Source organism: Myotis davidii, unplaced genomic scaffold, assembly GCF_000327345.1.
Source record: "Myotis davidii unplaced genomic scaffold, ASM32734v1 scaffold235, whole genome shotgun sequence".
NCBI lineage: Eukaryota > Metazoa > Chordata > Mammalia > Chiroptera > Vespertilionidae > Myotis > Myotis davidii.
In genome coordinates, this window is record NW_006287462.1 from 4,675,021 (window position 1) to 4,694,192 (window position 19,172).

The window sequence follows — 19,172 nt, forward strand, 5'->3', positions numbered from 1 at the left end:
AGGGGTGGGGTGGGTGGAGGTGGAAGAGGGCAAAGGGGATAAATGGTGATGGGAAAAATAGAAAAACAAACACCCCAACGATGTCTAAATAACACGTATCCGCTAACATTGAGCAAGAAGAAGTGGTTTAAAAAACATGGGTCACCCAGCCCACCTCTCAAAGACATAACCAAGGCAATGTGATCTAACTTACACTGCCATGGGGGGGAGCACGGGAAAAAAAAAGGGGGCGGGGAGGGGTGCAGGGCGGGTGGAGAGGGTGAGGCTCTTCCTGCTCCGCAGGACAACTGAACTCGGGGTTGCATCAGTTGCCTCTCGTCCTCTGCATCACGTGATAAGCTGCTCTGGAAACTCCCTGAGGCCAGGCCGCTCCCTGTCTTTGAAAGGAAGCCATTATAATTAGCGGCATCCACTTGTGCTTTGACAAATCCAGAGCTCACACCCATTAAGCATTTGCCGCGTCCCGTCACTGTGCCAGTGACTGTACTCACACGCAGGCACACGTAACATGCTTTGTGGTCCTTATTATGATCCGCATTTCACAGATGACAGAAACCGAGGCTCAGAGCTTAAATAATTCAGTCAACTGGAGTGTGAATTATTATTTTTCTCCCCCGAACATGCAGCATTTGGCCTCACTTTAAAGAGTTGGACTGGGCTGAAAACCTCATCAGTGAAATCCGCTCACAACGGCCCTGAAGAAAACACAACCCACCTCGTTGTGTGTGTTTATAATGACCTTCACCTGGGCTCCCGCCTGAGCACAGGAACCGGGGAAAGATCACGTATCTTACACCCTCCCGTCAAGGCTGAACATTTTTAATGATGAGCACATTATCAGGTGTTTTCCTTGTAAAATTAATCAATTCGTGTCGTGTATCCACTTCGTGCCACAGCTCTGCCGAGCAAGTGCATGGTAGGCGTGTGCACTTCACCTCCCCACTCGTTCCCCTCCCAGCACCTGGCCCAGCGGCCACCCATCGGCACTCCGTTACAGAAGCTCAGGCACAACCGTGCCTCCCAGAAGGGTTATCCCACCAGCAGTCCGAGGACACCTCCCCTTCCTTGTGCAGACCACTCGAGTCTGGTTCCAGCAAACACACTTGTTTTTTGACCGGTGGATGCCTAACCATCTTCCTTTCTGGCGTAGAACTTGGGACTGAACCAAGGCAGGGGCAACGCGAGGCAGAGCTCTAGGGAGGACCACACGCCCGATAAACCAGATGCCCAAGGACGGAACCGGGGGGCCACCTCGCTGCTGCCTGGGGTTTTCACCCGTGTTGACAATGTTCTTACCCAGTTTCAACAACGCAGTAACTACCCACCCTGTAGCGCATCCCTAAAAGCGACGAGGTCCTCAGTTACGCCGAGAGTTGCCGAAGATTAAATAAACAGTTGACCCCGGAACAAGCGCAGGGGTGAGGAGCACCACTCCACCCGAGCAGTTGAAAAGCCACATGTAAGTTCAGTCGGCACTCACACACCCCAATTTCCAGCCGAGTTAGAGAATATAGTTGACCCTTGAATTACATGGGTTTGAACTACTTGGGTCCAATACGAGAACCCAAGCAGTTCAAGCCTGTGTTGCTCAAGGGTCAGCTGTGATGCGAGAGTTCAGTGAGTGCATTTAATGGAGCCCAGTTGCTGAACGGCGGCATCCACGGACATCTGTGATAAGGGCCACTTTTAAGATAGAATATGAACATGAACATCAGAACTTCCAGTCAGCCTGGAGGACAAAAAGTTCTCCACACGCCTGAGTAAGGAGCCCTTCTGTCCATCACACATTTTCAGCAGAATTTCAGAAAAAGGCGCACTGAATGGAGATTTGATATGACCAGATGTTTCAAGTGTTAAAAGAAGTTCAGCCACCCCAAGCCCCAGGAGTTCCTGGTGATAGTGACTCAGTGATCTGAAGGTGGTGACTCAGGCTGAGCAGCCCCCCGACCCCCCTCCCCCCGGAAAACTGCTCCCCCAGGTGAGCCGATCCCCCAAGCAAGCCCTCTGCAGAGAAAGTACCAGGGGGAGGCGTGGGGAACGGCCCAGACCCAACCGAATGAAGTGGAGGATTAAAACAGGATGCAGAGCAGGGGGAAAGGAAGTGAGGGTTCAGGGAGCGTGGTGAGTTGGGAACGTTGCTGAATGAGGATGAGCAGCAGGAGAAACATGCAGAAATCGAAGGCAGATCCCGAACTGACAAAAGGTTTGAGGTACTGAAACCAGGAGGGGAAGTCTCGTGGAGGGCTTCCGCGGTGGGGACAGAAATCAGCTGTAGTGTTTTACATTTCTAAAGGAAGTCTACCGTCATTGCACGTTCAGCGAAGTGCAGCAACAGGGGTGGAGCTACACCCGGGGCCCCTGGCGAGGGGACAGGAGCCCAGCCCCCGGGCACTCACCGGCCGTTGTCGCGGCCCACGCCCCACACGCGGATGCTCACGATGGGCTGCGAGTGGAGCACCGTGCGGTCCATGGGGTCCACCAGGCTGAGCGTGTCGTTCTCCAGGATCAGGTACATGTCCTTCCCCTGGAGCCAAAGAGAGACCGTTACCCTCCGCCCGAAGCACACACGCCCTCGCCATGTCTGCGGCTGCCTAGGATGTCCTTTCAAGGAGCTAAAGAAGCCACCCCGTGCTCTCCACTGTGTTCTCCTAAAGGGAGAAACACCCTCTCCTGAGTAAAAAGTTCATAAATCTTTCATATTTCCTCACATCCCAACTTCTCTCTCCCACCCCAAGTCCTCTGGAAAGTGTCCCTGGCCTGCTTTCTAGGTGGTTCTAATTTTTCATTATTTACACTTCCGCATCTTCAAGAAAAAGGTGGGCTCCCTGGAGAACCTGGTCCCCCACCGGCTCCATGCCCGGCGTCCTCACACAACCATGCTCTCCCCACTCCTTCCCACATCACCACTCAGGCTTTCGGCTTCAGTCTCCTGTCCCCCCACAGAGATTGGCCCTTTGAGGGCGGGAATGCTAACTATTCAACTTTATCCCCCCTGAAATCCCTGAAGCATAATTTTAAGAAATGATTCAAATCTCATGTACAACTGAAAGGCTGTGCCTCCTGAAGCTCACGGTCACCCCTGGTGCCGTGACACTGAAGCAAGGGAGGCCTGGCTGGGAGAACGGTGAGGCTTCCTGGTGGGTCTTCAAGCCCCAAAGCAGGACAGCTGAGTTCCTCTGAGGCCTGGCATTTGAGAAGGATGTTTTAGGTCCCCGTCCAAGGTTCTCAGGGTGAATACAAGCTCCATTGCTTCCGTGGCAGACATGGGTTTCGGTGCCTCTGCTGGCCAACGTGTGAGCTGAGAGTCTACGTCTGCGATCCAGGATCATCTGAAATCTCCCCAAAGGGCAGGGGAGCTGTTTCCAGAAAGCACAGCCCGCGCAGGACTGCGGAGCCGGAGCGACAGGCTGCCCGCTACCTCAGATCCACGGCACCCCAAGCATCCTCGCTGGGGAACTGCAGCTCATTCAGCTTGTGTCGGGGAGGGGGACAGGGCCCATGTGTCTGTGGCCACTTCAAGGTCACAGCTGTGTCCAGACCTTGGGCAAAGGGCCAATTCTTCATGAACTAGTTTGCAGGTTAACCGTGACTGGGGTGCTGGTCCTGGAGAGATCCAGTTGCCCAGCATCTCACGGATGCTGGTCAGTAGCTGAGCAACGGTTTGCAGAGCAAGAAGGGGAGCCCAGCTGCCGACACCCTACGCTGTCCTTCAGCTACAGGCTGGGCTCCTGGCCTCCAGACCACAGAGCAGTGCCAGGAGCTGCATGATCACTGAGACTGGGGATCCGGAGAGCAGAGCAGGGCCCAGGCCCCCTGGGGCCACCAGGGATGTGCTTTGAGGTAACAGAGTTGCTAAGGATTTTTGGTGCCTTCTTCTCTCTATCCCTTTCCACCAAGATGGAAGCACTGGCCGCAGCCTGAAGGAGGTCCTCAGCCAGACCCACGCGTGGATGGCTCCCGGTACAGCCCCCTTCTGTGTCGCTGCTTCATGGCAAACACTTTGCGGGACTAACAGACAGAGGGGCTCGCTGTGGCTGGCATCACCACCTGACGTGCCAAACACGCTTTTCAGGGTGTGGCCCACAGTGCGGTCAAGTCCCCCTCACCAGCTGGGAGATGCATTTCCTGCGGCCTGGTTCAGCTGAAACACCTCGCTGGGCCTCCCAAAGCCAACAGGCTCTGCCCACTGGGAGGGACCAAGCGGGGTAGACTCATGTGGCAGCTCTACTCTGCGACGCTCCCGGCGTGCCGGCTGGCAGGTCTCAGAGCCTGGCAGGGATTGGTTTTTCACATTTCCATGATTTCTATGGATCTTTCATATTGATACGTATTATTTTCCTTTCTGAAATGATCTCAACTGATAGTTCAAAGTGGATTTACTTTGTTCAAAGTGAGGAAGAGTAGACAGGTCTCGATTTCAAAGCTCATGTATAAAGCTGACTTTCAGATTGTCAAGAAAGAATACGTTAGAAAGAAAAATTTTTCCAACTTTTAGAGCAGCCGCATCGACACATCTGTGTGTAGGTGTGGGGGCCACATTCCCCTTTGAGGACATACTTTGTGAGGGCCATGGGTCTTCTTCTTATATCCTCGCACGCCCAGTTGTGCACGCAAATCCCAGGGGTTTCCTGGGCCCTAAAGTCCACAGTGGATTCCTGGGGACTCAGGGTTCGCAGGTTAGACCCTGTCACTGCGATGTGGAGAACATTCTCTCCCAGGGCCCCGTCCTCCCTGGGACCAGACACTGCTAACGGTGCCTCCTGCCCACATTACCTGCCTCTGTGGGGAAATGCACCTGCTACACCCCTGTCACCCCTCAGGATGACGTCCCACAGAGCTCGGCTTCCACGGAGCCAGAGAGATGGAACCCAGCCTGCCGTTCACTGCCCCCACACGTTACTCACCTCTCCCCAGATGCCGACCGTGTCCCGGATGTCATTTTTGCAGTAAGAGAGCTGCCGGATGCAGTTGTTGACGGCAACACTGCTCTTCCCAGGGGCGAGGTCGTCCTCTGCCATTTCTACCCATCCCAGGGAGCGCACAGCAAAACACTGGAAGACAGAGTCAGGAATGTGAAATTCCTCACAGGTCACAGGTCATAGGTCACAGGTCACTCTCCATCGATTTACCATGAAAGCCCCTGCAAGGTATTCCTGATGAGCCTTTAGCTACTACATCATGTTCTATCTCATCCCTATTTTTTAAAAAATTTAATTTATTGGTGTGACATTGGGCAACATGAAGATGTAGTTTCGGGTGTGGGTTTCTATGTTACAAGAGCTGTATATCACACCATGTGCCCACCACCCAAAGTCAAACCTCGTTGTCACCCCCTTCTCCCCATCCCTATTGTTGGAAAATTACACTGTGACTTTTCTGCTATTAGAAAGTGTAGTGATAAATATCATCTTGCCTAACTTTCTGTGTGTGTGCTCAGATTTTTTTCTTAGAATAGATAACGAGAAGTGGAATTATAAAAACTTCTAAGCTCATTTATCTATTAGAAGGCAGTTTTTTTTTTTTCATCGTAAGAAGTGCAAACCCCATGAGCTCTGTTGGTTGTTAGCACCTAGAAAAAGACAATGGGAGAGAGAATGAATCAAGTCCGTGTTAGGCACTTTAATAACAACGAGGCAAAATGTATCCTCTAATGCCCAGAAGTGGAGGGAAATGGGGAAAATGTGCTTCCGTGACAGCCGGTCTCATCTCCTACCGCTTGTTATGAGCACCAGATCCCGCGGAGCCTGCAGAATAATGGCCGGGCTCGTGAGACACCTTAAAGCACAAGCTCCATTTGTTCTTTTATCATTTGGAGATATTTTGAGATGATGCTCCTTGTCGTTTAAAAGTTCAGTTATCCAATTAAAGTAATATAAAAAGCATCGTATGCAAAACAATCCAAAGACATATAAAGAAAGAAGTCCCCAGGACCCATGTGGGCTGCAGCATCCACTTTGCTGATCATCACCAGGGTGGCCGGGTGGCTGGACTGGGACCCTCACTTGACCCTGCAGCCCGGGTGCCTTATCGCCCTTGGAGGGTTGGGTCCCTCCGAGCTTGCATCAGTGGAAGAGACCACCTTCCCGGGATGGGGGGTGGGGGGAGGGCATCTTGTAAAGTTTCCCAAAGTGAATGTCACAATAAAATGAGGAAACACAGCCAATTGTCCCAAAGTGACCCCTTCAGTCCAGTTCAACCTTCCCCATCTCAGCCTCCTGGCCCAGACTCCTTCCCGAGTTGTTAATCACAGTATCTCAGGGGAAACACACACACACACACACACACACACACACACACAATTACCAAAGGCAACCTACATAAGCTCAGTGCATGAGGATCCTCCCATCCTAAGTACTGAGGTACCTGTGTGACCACCTGGAGCAGAACCGCTCCCACATGCTGATGTGCCTACGGGCCGCTTACAAATACACCAGAAAGAGAAGGTTGCCCCTGCGATGACTGCGAAAGCTCCTCAGGGCCCCTGTGTCCTGAGGAGAGGTCTGGGAGATGCCCTCACATCCCCTCTGCCGGCGTGTGTGACCACTGCAGCACGACTGCTCTATGTCATTACAGGTTTTTGTTGTTTTTTTAAAAAAATATGTCTTTATTAATTTCGGGGAGAGGAAGGGAAAGGAAAGAGCAATAGAAACACCAATGATGATAGAGAGTCATTGATTGGCTGCCTTCTGTACGCCCCCTACTGGGGATCCAGCCTGCAACCCGGGCATGTGCCCTTGACTGGAATAGAACCCAGGGCCCTTCAGTCCATAGGCCCATGCTCTATCCACGGAGCCAAACCAGCTAGGGCTCAGTGCAGTTTTGAGTGCATGGCTCTAGAGTAGGGATTCAAATCTTAGCTCTCAGACGTACTGGTACTGTGACTGTGGGAAAGTAATATACAAAGTCCCAATTTTTTTTTTCATTTCTAAAAATAGTAATAACGATTGTTACCTCTCAGGATTCTCAGTAGGAGAAAACAATGTAATACAGCAAGAGAGCCCGCGTGTAGAAAACACTCAGTGAACATGTGTTGAGTGGAAGAGCAAATGAATACAGTGCCGCATAAATCTTAACGAGGGTCGTCAAAGGGGAGACTGACAGGAGCGGAACATTGGTACTTAGGGTGACCACACATTTCAGTTGTTCCCAGGATGGCTCTGGCTCATGTCTGTTGTGGCAAAATCATTAAGAGCAGCTCCCGGTTTGAATAACAAATTATTACAGTCACTCTAGTCAAAATTCCAGCCACTCAGCCTCTGGTATGGAAATAGGCTCGGGCAGGATCCTGAGATGTGCCCAGGTGGAAATGGGGTTCAAAATCAACAGAAGCTGCTAGGAGTAGAGTGTCTTGGAGATCCTGGGTTTGAACCCTAAGAAACCAGTATTAACGTGGGATGTCCTTAAAACGAGAAGCCAGGATCACATTTTTTCACTTCCTCTAATTGCCTGCTACAACATCCTACAGACTATGAATACCCAAAAGAATTTATTAACAATAAGGAAGGTAAGAAACAAAAATACTGGCTGCTTTTTGTCCCCTGAGTCCAAGAACACCTGGATTTCAAACTCAACCAGCTCACTAAAAAATATCAAGGGTATTTTTCCTGCCTAAGAAATGCAAATGGCTAGCTAATCGGACCACAGCACATTAAGTATATTGCTTTGTCATGCAGATAAAGAGAAAACAAAAGCCCTAAGTATATTATTATAAAGATTTTATTTTAAGTGATTTTCCTTGTGCAATCCTGCTCGTGCAGTTTAGTTTCTGATTTGGAAAGCTTCACCACCAGAGCAAAAGAAAAGTGGGTGTACGGGGAATGACTGAGCTCCACCAGGGAATGCGCTCAGCTTCCTCCCAAGGACGGGGCGGCAAAGAGCAACCTGTGCTGCTTGGTGCTGCCCCCGTGTGCCCTGGAAGGTTTATAACCGTGATCACTTTTCCTTTGGGGGGGACGTGCGTGTGTGTGTGTGTGTGTGTGTGTGTGTGTGTGTATTTAATGGTTCCCATACTGATCAGCTCTGGGAAGACTCATTTCAGAGTATGGGAAGAGTTCAAAACATGTACTAACACTCCCTTTAAAAATGCTTTTTTCATTTTTTGAATAAAGCTCACTAGTTGCACTTTGACTGATGCTCGTTCTTCAATAGTTCTTAACCAAAAGAGCAAAAATGAGTAATGGTTTAGAGTATGCACTGTGCCATCAGATGAATCTGGATTCAGTCATAACCTTGCTATTTACTAGCTGCTGACTCTGGGCAAGTCACTTCAGGTTTCTTTCTTTTTTTTTTTTTAAATATATTTTATTGATTTTTTTTTACAGAGAGGAAGGAAGAGAAATAGAGAGTTAGAAACATCGATGAGAGAGAAACATCGATCAGCTGCCTCCTGCACACTCCCCACTGGGGATGTGTCCGCAACCCAGGTACATGCCCTTGACCGGAATCGAACCTGGGACCTTTCAGTCCGCAGGCCGACGCTCTATCCAGTGAGCCAAACCGGTTTCGGCCACTTCAGGTTTCTAAGTCTCAGTTTCTTCATCTGTAAAATGGGACTAAAAATAGTACCTATACTTTACAGTGCCACTGTGAGGACTAAATGAGGTAAAATGCCAGTAAAGTGCTTAGTATACTGCCTGGCATATAGTAGAACTCAATAATGTTCATTATTATTATTATTATTACTAGAGGCCCAGCGCACAAAATTGTGTGTGGGTAGGGTCCCTAGGCCTAGCCTGTGATCAGACCCATCTTCCACCCACTCGCCAGCCCCTGGTCCTGCCCCCATCGCCCCTGCCAGCCATCCAGTTCCCCTTGCTGGTTCCCCTCAACGGCCCCGGATCCCGCCCCCTGCCACCACCAGCCACCCGGTTCCCCTTGCCAGTCCCCCACCTCATAGTGACTGGTCAAGCGGTCATTCCGGTCATTACGCTTATGGTCTCTGGCCTTTTATTATATAGGATTGATATATTTAATTCTTTTCTATGTGTGGATTTTAACGATTTTTCTAGTTTAACCGATTTTTGCCAAGCTACCACATAGAGTGGAGGGGGTAGATCGTGGTATGTGTGAGCACACCACCTAGAGGGCTTTGTTAAAATGCAGAAAACTGGGCCAATCCCCATGGTTTCTGATTCAGTGAGTGAGGGTAGGGCTCGAGAATCTGCCATGTGCACACTGTCCAGCAGGGGGCGCCACCCACACTTCCTTCTTTCCTTTTTTCCTTCCCTCCCCAACCCCCAACCCCTGGTAACAGATACTGAAGGTAGAGCATCTCCATGGAGACAGGGGCAATACAGCCACAATCAACTGAGGCCTGTGCTCTGTCCGCCACGCTGCTGTTCACACAGCGTTCTGTGATGGCCAGTTGTTAGGCTCAGGGACAACCTGAGGGCGGGGCCAAGGGTCAGCCCAGTGTGGGACTGGGGCCCCCGGGCCTCCTCAGCTAGAGTGCTGCTCCTTCTCTTACACCAAAGGCTTCCTGCTGTTCAAGAACAGCCGGTGCTCCCAGCAACGACAAATCCTCTACAATGCCTGACCCACTGTCACTCTTCCTTAACATGCTGAGTAGAGTGAACTGTCACCACATTATTAACAATATAAGTTTAAAAATAAGAACCAGAATGTCAATTTATTAATTTCCAGAGAGAATCATATGTCTAACTGGATGCTTGGGTTGGCTAACAGGAGGATTTGTTCTCGGGAGAAAGTCCACTCCCGTTTCTAGTGACCAGCCCACCGCAGGCTGCTGAGCGAAGTCACAAGCAGAGAAGCCCACTTCCGCATCCCAGCGGCCAGGGCCCTTGGAGGTGCATGGCCAGTGTGCCAGAGACAGGCCTCTGGGTTGTGATTTAGTGCGAACACAGTTAACGGTATGAGTCATGTCCTGCCCAGGAGCCAGGCTGCTCTTCTGAGGCCTCCTTTTATCAGTGGAAAAGCTGAGTGGAGGAGGGTTCAACCAAGAGACTTGGCCCAATGTTGCGAATGCCCCAGGACAGGTTATGTGTCCGTGCATACTTCAGCCCAAACCTGCAGGCATATCACACTGCACATGTTCACGTGATCGTCGCCATCTTCCTAGTGGTGACCATTTACCGAGAGCTTTGTATATTCTGTGCTGAGTATTTTCTATACAAAACTGAGAGCCTGCACCTGGTGGGAAAAGCGTGAAGGATGGCACTGACAATCACGGACCATTTTCCAATTACTACATGCTTCACGACATGTAGCACACGTTCCCCCAACCCTACAAAGTATGAGCTACATTTGCTATTTTCTACACGAGAAACCGAGGCTCAGGGAACTTAGTGAACCGCCCAGGCCACACAGAAAGTACGCAGCAGCTAGAGTTCCACCAGAGGGTTAGTCCTGAGGGTAGGTCATTATCCTGAAGAAACTCGCTCAGTGCAGTGACCCACCTGAGGACCTGCGGGATGCCCAGCCTACTCCCGACCCCACTGCTCTTTCTTCTACGTTAGATGTTCTATAAACAGGACCCTCCATCCAAAGGAGGCTCTTTGGGACCAGGCCTGTTCTGTGGCCCTCGGATCGCCCACTACTCAGAGGGCCCAGCACATACTTCATGCTTCGTAACGTTAGTGTCAAATGAAGACACGTGAGCTGGAGACAGACCGAGGTCTGGTGGCAAGAGGGGACCAGATCTGGTTAGCAGCCCTGGACCACCACCTCCCGGGTGTGCCCTTGCCAAGTTAATTGTCGCCAGTTTTGCATCCTTGGGGGGATAACCCTGCCCTTGCAGGTAGTGCTGCGAGGATTCAAGGGGTGTGTGCCGAACCCTGGCAGGGAGCTGGCACAGCCATTTTCACCATAGCCTGAGGCCCAAGGCACCTCAGAGTCACCACGAAGCATCTCTGAGAAAGGATCTGACAGTCACCACAGAAACTTCTCCGGGTGGAACAGTGAACACATTGCACAAAAGCAGAAGTTCCTGCAGGAGACACTCGATGCCAACAAAAGCCGGGTCTGTGGCAGCAAACACCGGATTCCCAGCCCACACCCTCAGAGCTCGAGCGAGAGCCCGTGCAAGTCCAGGCCAAGAAGCTAGGCTGGCGGACCCGCCTCTATTCCTGCAGAGGAGCAGCAGATGTCCCCACTACTGGGAAACCATCCTTCCTCCCAGAAAGTGCAAACCGTATTTTAGTCTTCCCCACGGGAGTCCTGGAAGAGACTGGAGGCAAGTTCTCCGGTCCACACGGCTGACTTACACCACAGGGTCTATGTCTGTAGCCGAAAGCTGAGAATGCTATTTGCAGAGTAAGCGTAGAGTAAAACCATCATGACTACCGAAGGCTTGCACGTAGAGTGGGCCATATCATTTTGTTGGGAGAAGCAAGATGGCCAGGTGAGCTCTAGGGGAGATGCTGGTTCAGAGAGAGGAGCAGAGAGGCCTCAAGTCAGGAGTCAGGCTGTGCCCTTGGGACTCGGGGTGGACCGAGGCAGCAGGAAACAGCCAGAGTGGGGACACTGGAGAGATGGGGTTTTACACAGCCCACTCTCAACTAGAGACAAGTCTACTTGTAATACGGGAATTGCAATACTCAAATGTCCTTCTCATCAGCAGTTAGCCATAAGTGTGCTCTCAGGCGGAGTCTGAGGCAATTCAGGACTAATCGACCCCCTGCTCTAAGATGGGCCCAAGATGTCTTCATGAAGAACGATGCCACTCGGGTCCTGAATGAAGCCCTTCCTCTGAACAGCTGTCAGTCCTCATTACCTGTAGATGCACCTGCTCACCGAAACGCATTTGTCACCCGAAACGAACACTCGTGGCACTTCTGTGGTCACTCGTGGACATGCAGAGTGGCAAAAACGTGAGTTGCGTGATACGCACGTTCCCACTGAGGTTGAACAAGGCAATTCGCTGCCTTCTTATTTCAGCTCTCTTACTGCATAGAAGTGTCCTTCCTGTGGTCTATTAGCGCCTTGTTTTTTTTTGCATTTTTGTGCTTTTTGTTTGTGACTTCGCTGCTTAAAATGCACCCCCAAGCACAGTGCTGAAGTGCTGTCTAGTGTTGCTATGTGGGAGAAGGCTGGGATGTACTTTATGGAGAAAATATGTCAAGTAAGCTTTGCTTAGGCGTGAGTCACAGAGCTATTGGCTGTGAGTTCCATGTGAGTCAACCAATAATCCACATTCAGGAAGGCATCTTTACACAGAATCACACACAGAACAAGGCTATGCATTGATGGGTTGATGCAAATGTAGTGACAGGAAGCTCACAGGAACCTAACCTTGCACGTCCCCTGGGGAAATGGTTCAGTATTTGCTAATTTATTGTGGTTGCACCTTCACAGAACGACTACAAATAGTGAGAAATGGCTGCATCTGCCCTTCACCCCAGGCAAGGGGTAGTGAAGGTGAACTGAATGACTCTCACGCTTCCTAGATGTTGGTGTAGGAGGGTGTGGGTGGGACAAGGAACCAGGAAACCCTGGGTTCTTGTCCTGGTGCTGCTACTAACTGCTGACTTTCAGGAAGTCACCTGCTAGGCCTCATGTTCCTCATCTGACACATGAAAGAGGAGAAGGAGGGAGTTTAAGAGGGAGAAGGGTTTGGGCTGAAAGCTCACTCAGGACTCCTCCCACACTAAAGTACCCCTCAGACACTGTCCCTTCCTGACCCCACTGTCACTCACTGGGCTCCAGTCACACCGGCCTCTGGGCTGATCCCTCCTCCTCCAGGCCCGGCTTACCTGGGCTCTCCCCTCATCAACTTGGTCCCTCCCTCACCTCTTCCTCGATGTCACCTATCAGGAGGCCTTCCCTGACTATTAAACCCACCTCCCGGGACCATCCAGCTCCCTTTCCTGATTTATTTTCCTCCACGGCAAGGATTTTCATCTGAGGCACTTATATTCCACTTGTTTTGCTGTTCCTCTCTCGACATTGGAATGAAATTACATGAAAGCAGGACCTGGCCTACAGCGTCCCGGCCCCCAGGCAGAGAGCCTGCCATCAGGGTGGAAGGAGCCCACACGTGTGAAGTCAGGTGTGAGCGGTACGGTAAAAGTTAGCTCCAATTATCGGCATCATCGGACTGATTGCATTTTTATTGTTGGTTTATAAGAAAGGCTTCATTGCACTACTCACCAATAAATCCGCGACGTTTTTACAAGGTGTCTGAGGTGAACTCCGTGAGCTCATCAAGTGCAAAGGCCTACAAAACCTCAATGAAAAGCACTGCTGTTACCAACTGGAGAGAGCATTCACGCTGTCCTAGGTCCCATCTGAGCTGATTCCTAGAATTTGCAGCATAGTCCCGGGGAAAGGCACTTAACCACGGCGGAGACCCCCGGCACACACGGCTCTGGGGACGCTGGAGTCCGACCACCTCATTTCACAAACGAGTATCAAGTCTTAAGAGCATTTTCCAGAGTGGCCACTAGTAAAAACGAGGCCTGCCTTGTGCCGGGTGGAGTGGGCGCGATGGGGCCTCAAGAAAGTGGAGGCCACTGTTAAAGGATCTGCGAGTAACTACCACTTCCTGCAACGGTCCCTGGCCAGCCGCTACTTACTGTGAATGCAAAGATGAAGGGAGTAGGAATAGATGCTCTTGCAAGACGTGTATGGCAATTCAAGGAAAAAGAAGAATTTTAAGAAGTTGTTTTAGAGAATTTGCTTTACATGAGGTACACTGAGTTCTCAGGGGAGGAATGCATGGGCGCAGCTCTGATATTCAAAAGAAGGACGTTTTCAGCAAATGGTTAGAATGAAGGCTGGGAGCCTGATCCCAGCGATGACGACGTGTCTGAGGAACAGACGTAGCTCGGGCTTTATCTGAAGACAGACTGGCCAGGAGAGACCTCTCGCGGCCTCGGCTCGCAGGCAGGCACGAAGCAGTGCTGCCGATGACAAGCCTGTTTGAGAAACATGTTGAGTTCCTCAGGCAGTGATTTCCCACTTTGTTCCTCACCTGGAGACTGGCAGCTCTTACCGTTTAGCTGAGCTGAGCTCCTCAAAATGCAAGATGGGTTTCTATTAGGATGAAACAGCTTTAGCCCACTGTAACTTACACGGTTGGCTTCTGTTCCAGTAGGCGACGTACCCGTGTCTCAAATATACTCGCGCTTTAACTTGTGCTCGTGTGGACACAAGGAAAGATGGATAGAGCCTTAAGGAAGCCCGGTAGCCCCAGAACCGGAAACTTGAGAGCAAGCACAGCTGACCAACCCTGGTGATCACACACAATGACTGAGGGGAGGAGGGACCCAGAGTGTTGGAAGGCAATGGATTCCCCAAATTCCAAGAGAAGTGACTGCAGATTGGATCCTGCCACAAAGCCTTGAGGTGGTCACCAGGAAGCAAGCCGCTTGCGGAGGCAAGCCTGGACAGAGACAGGGCCCAGAGAGAAGCCCTGGGTGAGGAGAACGAGCCAGGAAGGATCAGAAGGAAGGAGAGAAAAGTTCCCATTATCCAGCATACACAGCCTGCAGCCTCAGCGCCATGGGTGCGGCTGGGCCACACTGCAGACTTGAGCAGGCTCCCTGAACAGACCAGGGCTCCCAGACTGGGACCAGCTGGAACAGCGCCTGCTGTTGCCTGGGGATCATTACTGCCACCTGCAGTACAACTGGGACTCTGCACTCTGAGTGGTCTTGGGCTGGGTCTAGTGATCTGAGCCAGATTGTTGGCTCAAGGGCAAGGGGAAGCCTCACGCCAAAACCCATCTCTGCTTTTCCTGAACTCCCCCGGTAGATCCTCAGCAGCTCATCTCTTAATGCTCTGCTATTCTCTGAATTAATGCCAGCTCCCCAAATGGCCTCTGAGCCTTGTGTTCAGAGCTGAACTCAAAGCCTTTCTTGTCCTCTTTGCTTGATCAGTGAGGTCCAGCAAGGAGAAGTGACGTGCCCAAGGCCTCCCAGACTCTGAGTGGCAGGTACGGTGAGCGTGGGGTCTCCTGATCCTAACACAGTGCCCCTTCCGTTACCCACTGCGGCCTCCCCGGGAGCCACCTGAGATCAAAGACCCCTGTAAACATGTATTTTTCAAACCTCACAATGCCTAGGTGAGTGCCAAGTACATCATCAGCACTTAATATCTGCTGATTACTTTTCTCTCCTAATGAGAAGATACAGAGTAGCCAGAGAACAATCGCCAAAACTAATCAGAGCAGCCTGAGTCCTATGAATTACAAATTATACATTTATATAATATATATTACACCATATTATAATATTACATTATTTTTTCAGAGAAGAATGAAATGGGTATCTTGAGTTATTTTTTTAAAATATATTTTATTGATTTTTTCACAGAGAGGAAGGGAGAGGGACAGAAAGCCAGAAACATCGATGAGAGAGAAACATCGATCAGCTGCCGCCTACACGCCCCCCACTGGGGATGCGCCCGCAACCCAGGTACACACCCTTGACCGGAATCAAACCCGGGATCCCTCAGTCTGCAGGCCGACACTCTATCCACTGAGCCAAACCGGTCAGGGCTCTTGAATTATTATTACTATTATTTTTTTAAGATCCTCACCCAAGGACATTTTTTTCATTGATTTTTAGAGAGGGGAAGGGTAAAAGAGAGAGAGACATCAATGTAAGAGAGAAACGTTAATCAGTTGCCTCCTGCACTCGCCCTGATCAGGGATCAAACTTGCAACCTGGGCATATGCCCTGAGTGGGAATCAAACCCGTGACCTTTTGGTGTATGGGATGACACTCCTACCAACTGAGCCACACTGGCCAGAGCTTGAATTATCTGAATGACTGTGGAACAAATGCCAGCCGAGTTGTCCTTCTACATAGGGTATCAAGAAAAAGGTGGGGGTTTTGGAATTATGAGGGAAATTTGGAGAAGGATAATAGTGAGCTTCTTAAGGAAAATGATGTTAAAACAAGGAACCCTGTACTAAGGGAACTGCGGGCTCTTTATTCCTGGGGCAAAGCTTCCAAAAGAGTTTGATAAGTTCACTGTCCCCAGGGAACCTCCTGTTTCAACAACGATTCTTACACCAGCGTCACCAGTTCATTCTGTGTTTGTTATGATTCTGTCTGCAAAATGCAATCTCTGTGAAACTCACTGCATGGCACTGATTAGAGCAGTGATGGCGAACCTTTTGAGCTCGGCGTGTCAGTATTTTGAAAAAACCTAACTTAACTCTGGTGCCACGTCACATATAGAAATTTTTTGATATTTGCAACCATAGTAAAACAAAGACATATTTTTGATATTTCTTTTATATATTTAAATGCCATTTAACAAAGAAAAATCAACCAAAAAAATGAGTTCGCGTGTCACCTCTGACACGCGTGTCATAGGTTCGCCATCACTGGATTACAGCCTCGACCATGCCACTTTCCAAATTTCTTTGGGAAGAATCCTTACCTCTTAAAGGAGAGGGTGCCAGCATGTAAAAGAGGGCACACAATAATAGTCATGTTTATGTCTTCAGGAAATCTCGACTCTTTAACAGTGCGGTGCTGGCCAGTCCACATTACCTCATTCTACACAGCGTGCCATGCAGCACATCGGCACCTACTACAGTCACTGAGCACGGCCACGTGTGCCTCTGCAGCCTTTCCGTCCTTCTCGGAGAGGTCCCCGGAGAACTCTAGAAGGACAGGGATGGTGTTCCACATGGAATGCAACCCCGAAGGTCGCTGTGGGGCACGGGCAGAGCGCCCAGCTTCCTGTGTCCATTTCTAACACCCTGTTACCTTTTCAATGACTTCAAAAAAAAAGGATTTTGGGGAAAATGTTTCATAGGTGCTACTTTATTTAGCAACGGTCTTATCTCCTGGACAGTATGAGTTCTCTAATGCAACAGGCCAGAGGCTGCAATCCCTCACTTTTAGGCCATTCTTTCTCTGAAAATCATTGCAAACACTGGGGAGAAGTGGCAATTGACAGTTTCCTACAAAATGGGCAACTTTAAAGTCAATTATTATTTAGAAAGAATTCTGGAGTATTTTTTTTAAAGCTAGTATGAAGCCTCTGGGGAGTAAAGCCCAACCCTTTTCTGTTCTTTCTTTTTTAAAAAAAAATATATATATATTTGATTTTTTACAGAGAGGAAGGGAGAGAGATAGAGAGTTAGAAACATCGATGAGAGAGGCCCAACCCTTTTCAACCAGGACTCTGGAAGCTGAGGCCAGCCAGACTGGGCTTCCAGCCCGAGCACCAGGACAGGAAGATGTGTGTCACTGAACATCTTGATCCATTCAACCTATTCACCCACTAACTGATAGCTAAGTTTTCAATTAAATGGTTAGTGTCATTGCTTTGAGAACTGATCTTAAACGCTTCTTCAACTCAAAGCAACTGAAATTCCATGGATTGCTGGAGGTTACTGCTTTTCCTCCTGCGATTCCGGTTATGTTGTAACTGCTGTTCTCAAACGGATTACCATGTTCTCTCCCCATTATTTTCCTTTGCTCCCCTTCCCAGTGTGATCAGTGTCCGACCGCCTTGCATGTAATCACTGCTGAATAACAATGTGCTAAGTGAATGGCTGGCTGAATCCACTGCAGACACGCATTGAGAGCTGTCACCCTCGGTGTCCGTTCAGAGACAGAAAATACGGAAGCCTGACTCTGAAACTGTCTCCCGACGAGCGGCAGAGCCAGGAGGAGAACGCAGGCTCTGATCTTTGTGGCTTCGCACGTTGATGAGATTTTTAGACAGGAGTCCTCGGGGCGAGGGGACGTGTGGCTTAGCTAAGACGGCTCAGCACTGGGACTATGCCAACAGTTATGTAGGAGGAACCATCATTTCTCTACAAATTTTCTTAACTGCAAAGAAATAAGACATGTTTGCACGACTCCCGAGATCCTGGTGCTGGAATTAAGTTCTCAGTCAACAGCCCCAAGAGAACAAGGCTGAATATCTGCTGGTAACGTTCCAGGCAGCCTGGGAACCCCAGCTTCAGGCCCCAAGTCTTGACCAGCTGGGCCTTCCTGGAGGACCCAGCCCTGATAGAGGGATTACCCGCTGCTTCTGCCTGAGGCCACTCAGCTCAGTGACCATGCGTGGCCCAGAATTCCCTGCCAGGGTCCTGCGGGGCCAGGCTCCCGCACCTTGGGATGCCCGTCTCTGCTGTGGCTGCCCACCCCCTCACCTGTTCCCACCGCCTTCCTTCAGGGGCAGAGGGAAGACTGCCTTCCCTCATTAGCCTCTCCAGACATCTGCCACCACAGGGCGCAGCTGCCAACCGCTGGATAACAATGCAACTCGTTTCAAGAGCGCCTTTCAAAACTCAGGGGCTCACACGCTGCCAATTCCTCGACTGCTCATTCAGGGACCAGAAGTTCATAAGGGAAAGGGAGCCGTGGTCCTGCCGGGAGCACAGCATCATATTGGGCTATATCGGCAAATACAGGGAGGAAAACAGTTGTACAGACACAGAAGCTGCCCTCTCGCTGGGAGACAAATGATCACCCGGGGCTAATGAGTGGCTCAGTGTCCAAGGGGCTCTGCCCGGTGGAAGCCACGCTGGCCCAGGTCAGGAAGCCGGGCTGGGGTCCTGCTCTTCTGAGACCAGCCTGTGCTCTTGGGCAGATCACGTGGCCTCTCTGCTCTCCTCCCACTCTTCCTCAGGCCTGATGGGATGGTCCTGACTTCCTCTTTGTGAACGTCAACCTGAACGCCACGCACAGGAGGACGGCCCGCATTCTTCCAAGACGCAGTATGCGCGTCCCTGGCTCTGTGCCTCAGTTTCTTGATGCCATCGTGTCAGTAATCATGCTCTTCGCTAAGGACATTTTCGTTGACTGACTGAAAGGTGGGAATGACATTTCACAGGTTGCATGTCCCAAAGGTGGCCACCAGAAAGCCTCCCATCCCACGTGCTCTCTGCAGTGTGACCTTGCCACTTGCCCTCAAGAGATGGACCCATGCCTCCAGGGTCGGTCTGGCCTGTGGCCTCTCTGACCCACAGGAGTGGATCCGTGATGTGGTGCCGTGTCCAGGACCAACCTCGTCTCACCTGGTGGCTTCAGCTTCCTGCTTCCGCATGAGAAGGACACCTGCCCACACAGAGACCAGCACTGCGAGAAGCCAAGGCCACAGGGACAGGCCCTGGAGGGTGAGACCCCAAGTGAAGAGAGACCACTGAGAGCACTGAGCTGCCAGCCACATGGGTGAAGGAGCCTCCTTGGAAGTGGATCATCCAGCCCCAGCCGCCCCCTTGTGGCTCAGAGAGGAACTGC

General features: G+C 50.6%; 1 protein-coding gene across 13 annotated transcripts in view; it reads right to left on the bottom strand.

The window, feature by feature from the left end:
• Nucleotides 1-19,172, bottom strand: part of APBB2 (amyloid beta precursor protein binding family B member 2) — a 263,046-nt gene that overhangs the window by 61,121 nt on the left and 182,753 nt on the right. For all 13 annotated transcript variants that reach the window (XM_015561042.1, XM_006759326.2, XM_006759320.2 and 10 more), the window contains 2 exons: nucleotides 4,905-5,051; nucleotides 2,397-2,524 (listed from right to left, as the gene is read on the bottom strand). In XM_015561042.1, coding sequence (XP_015416528.1) covers nucleotides 2,397-2,524; nucleotides 4,905-5,051 — 275 coding nt within the window. The remainder of the gene's footprint in view (nucleotides 1-2,396; nucleotides 2,525-4,904; nucleotides 5,052-19,172) is intronic.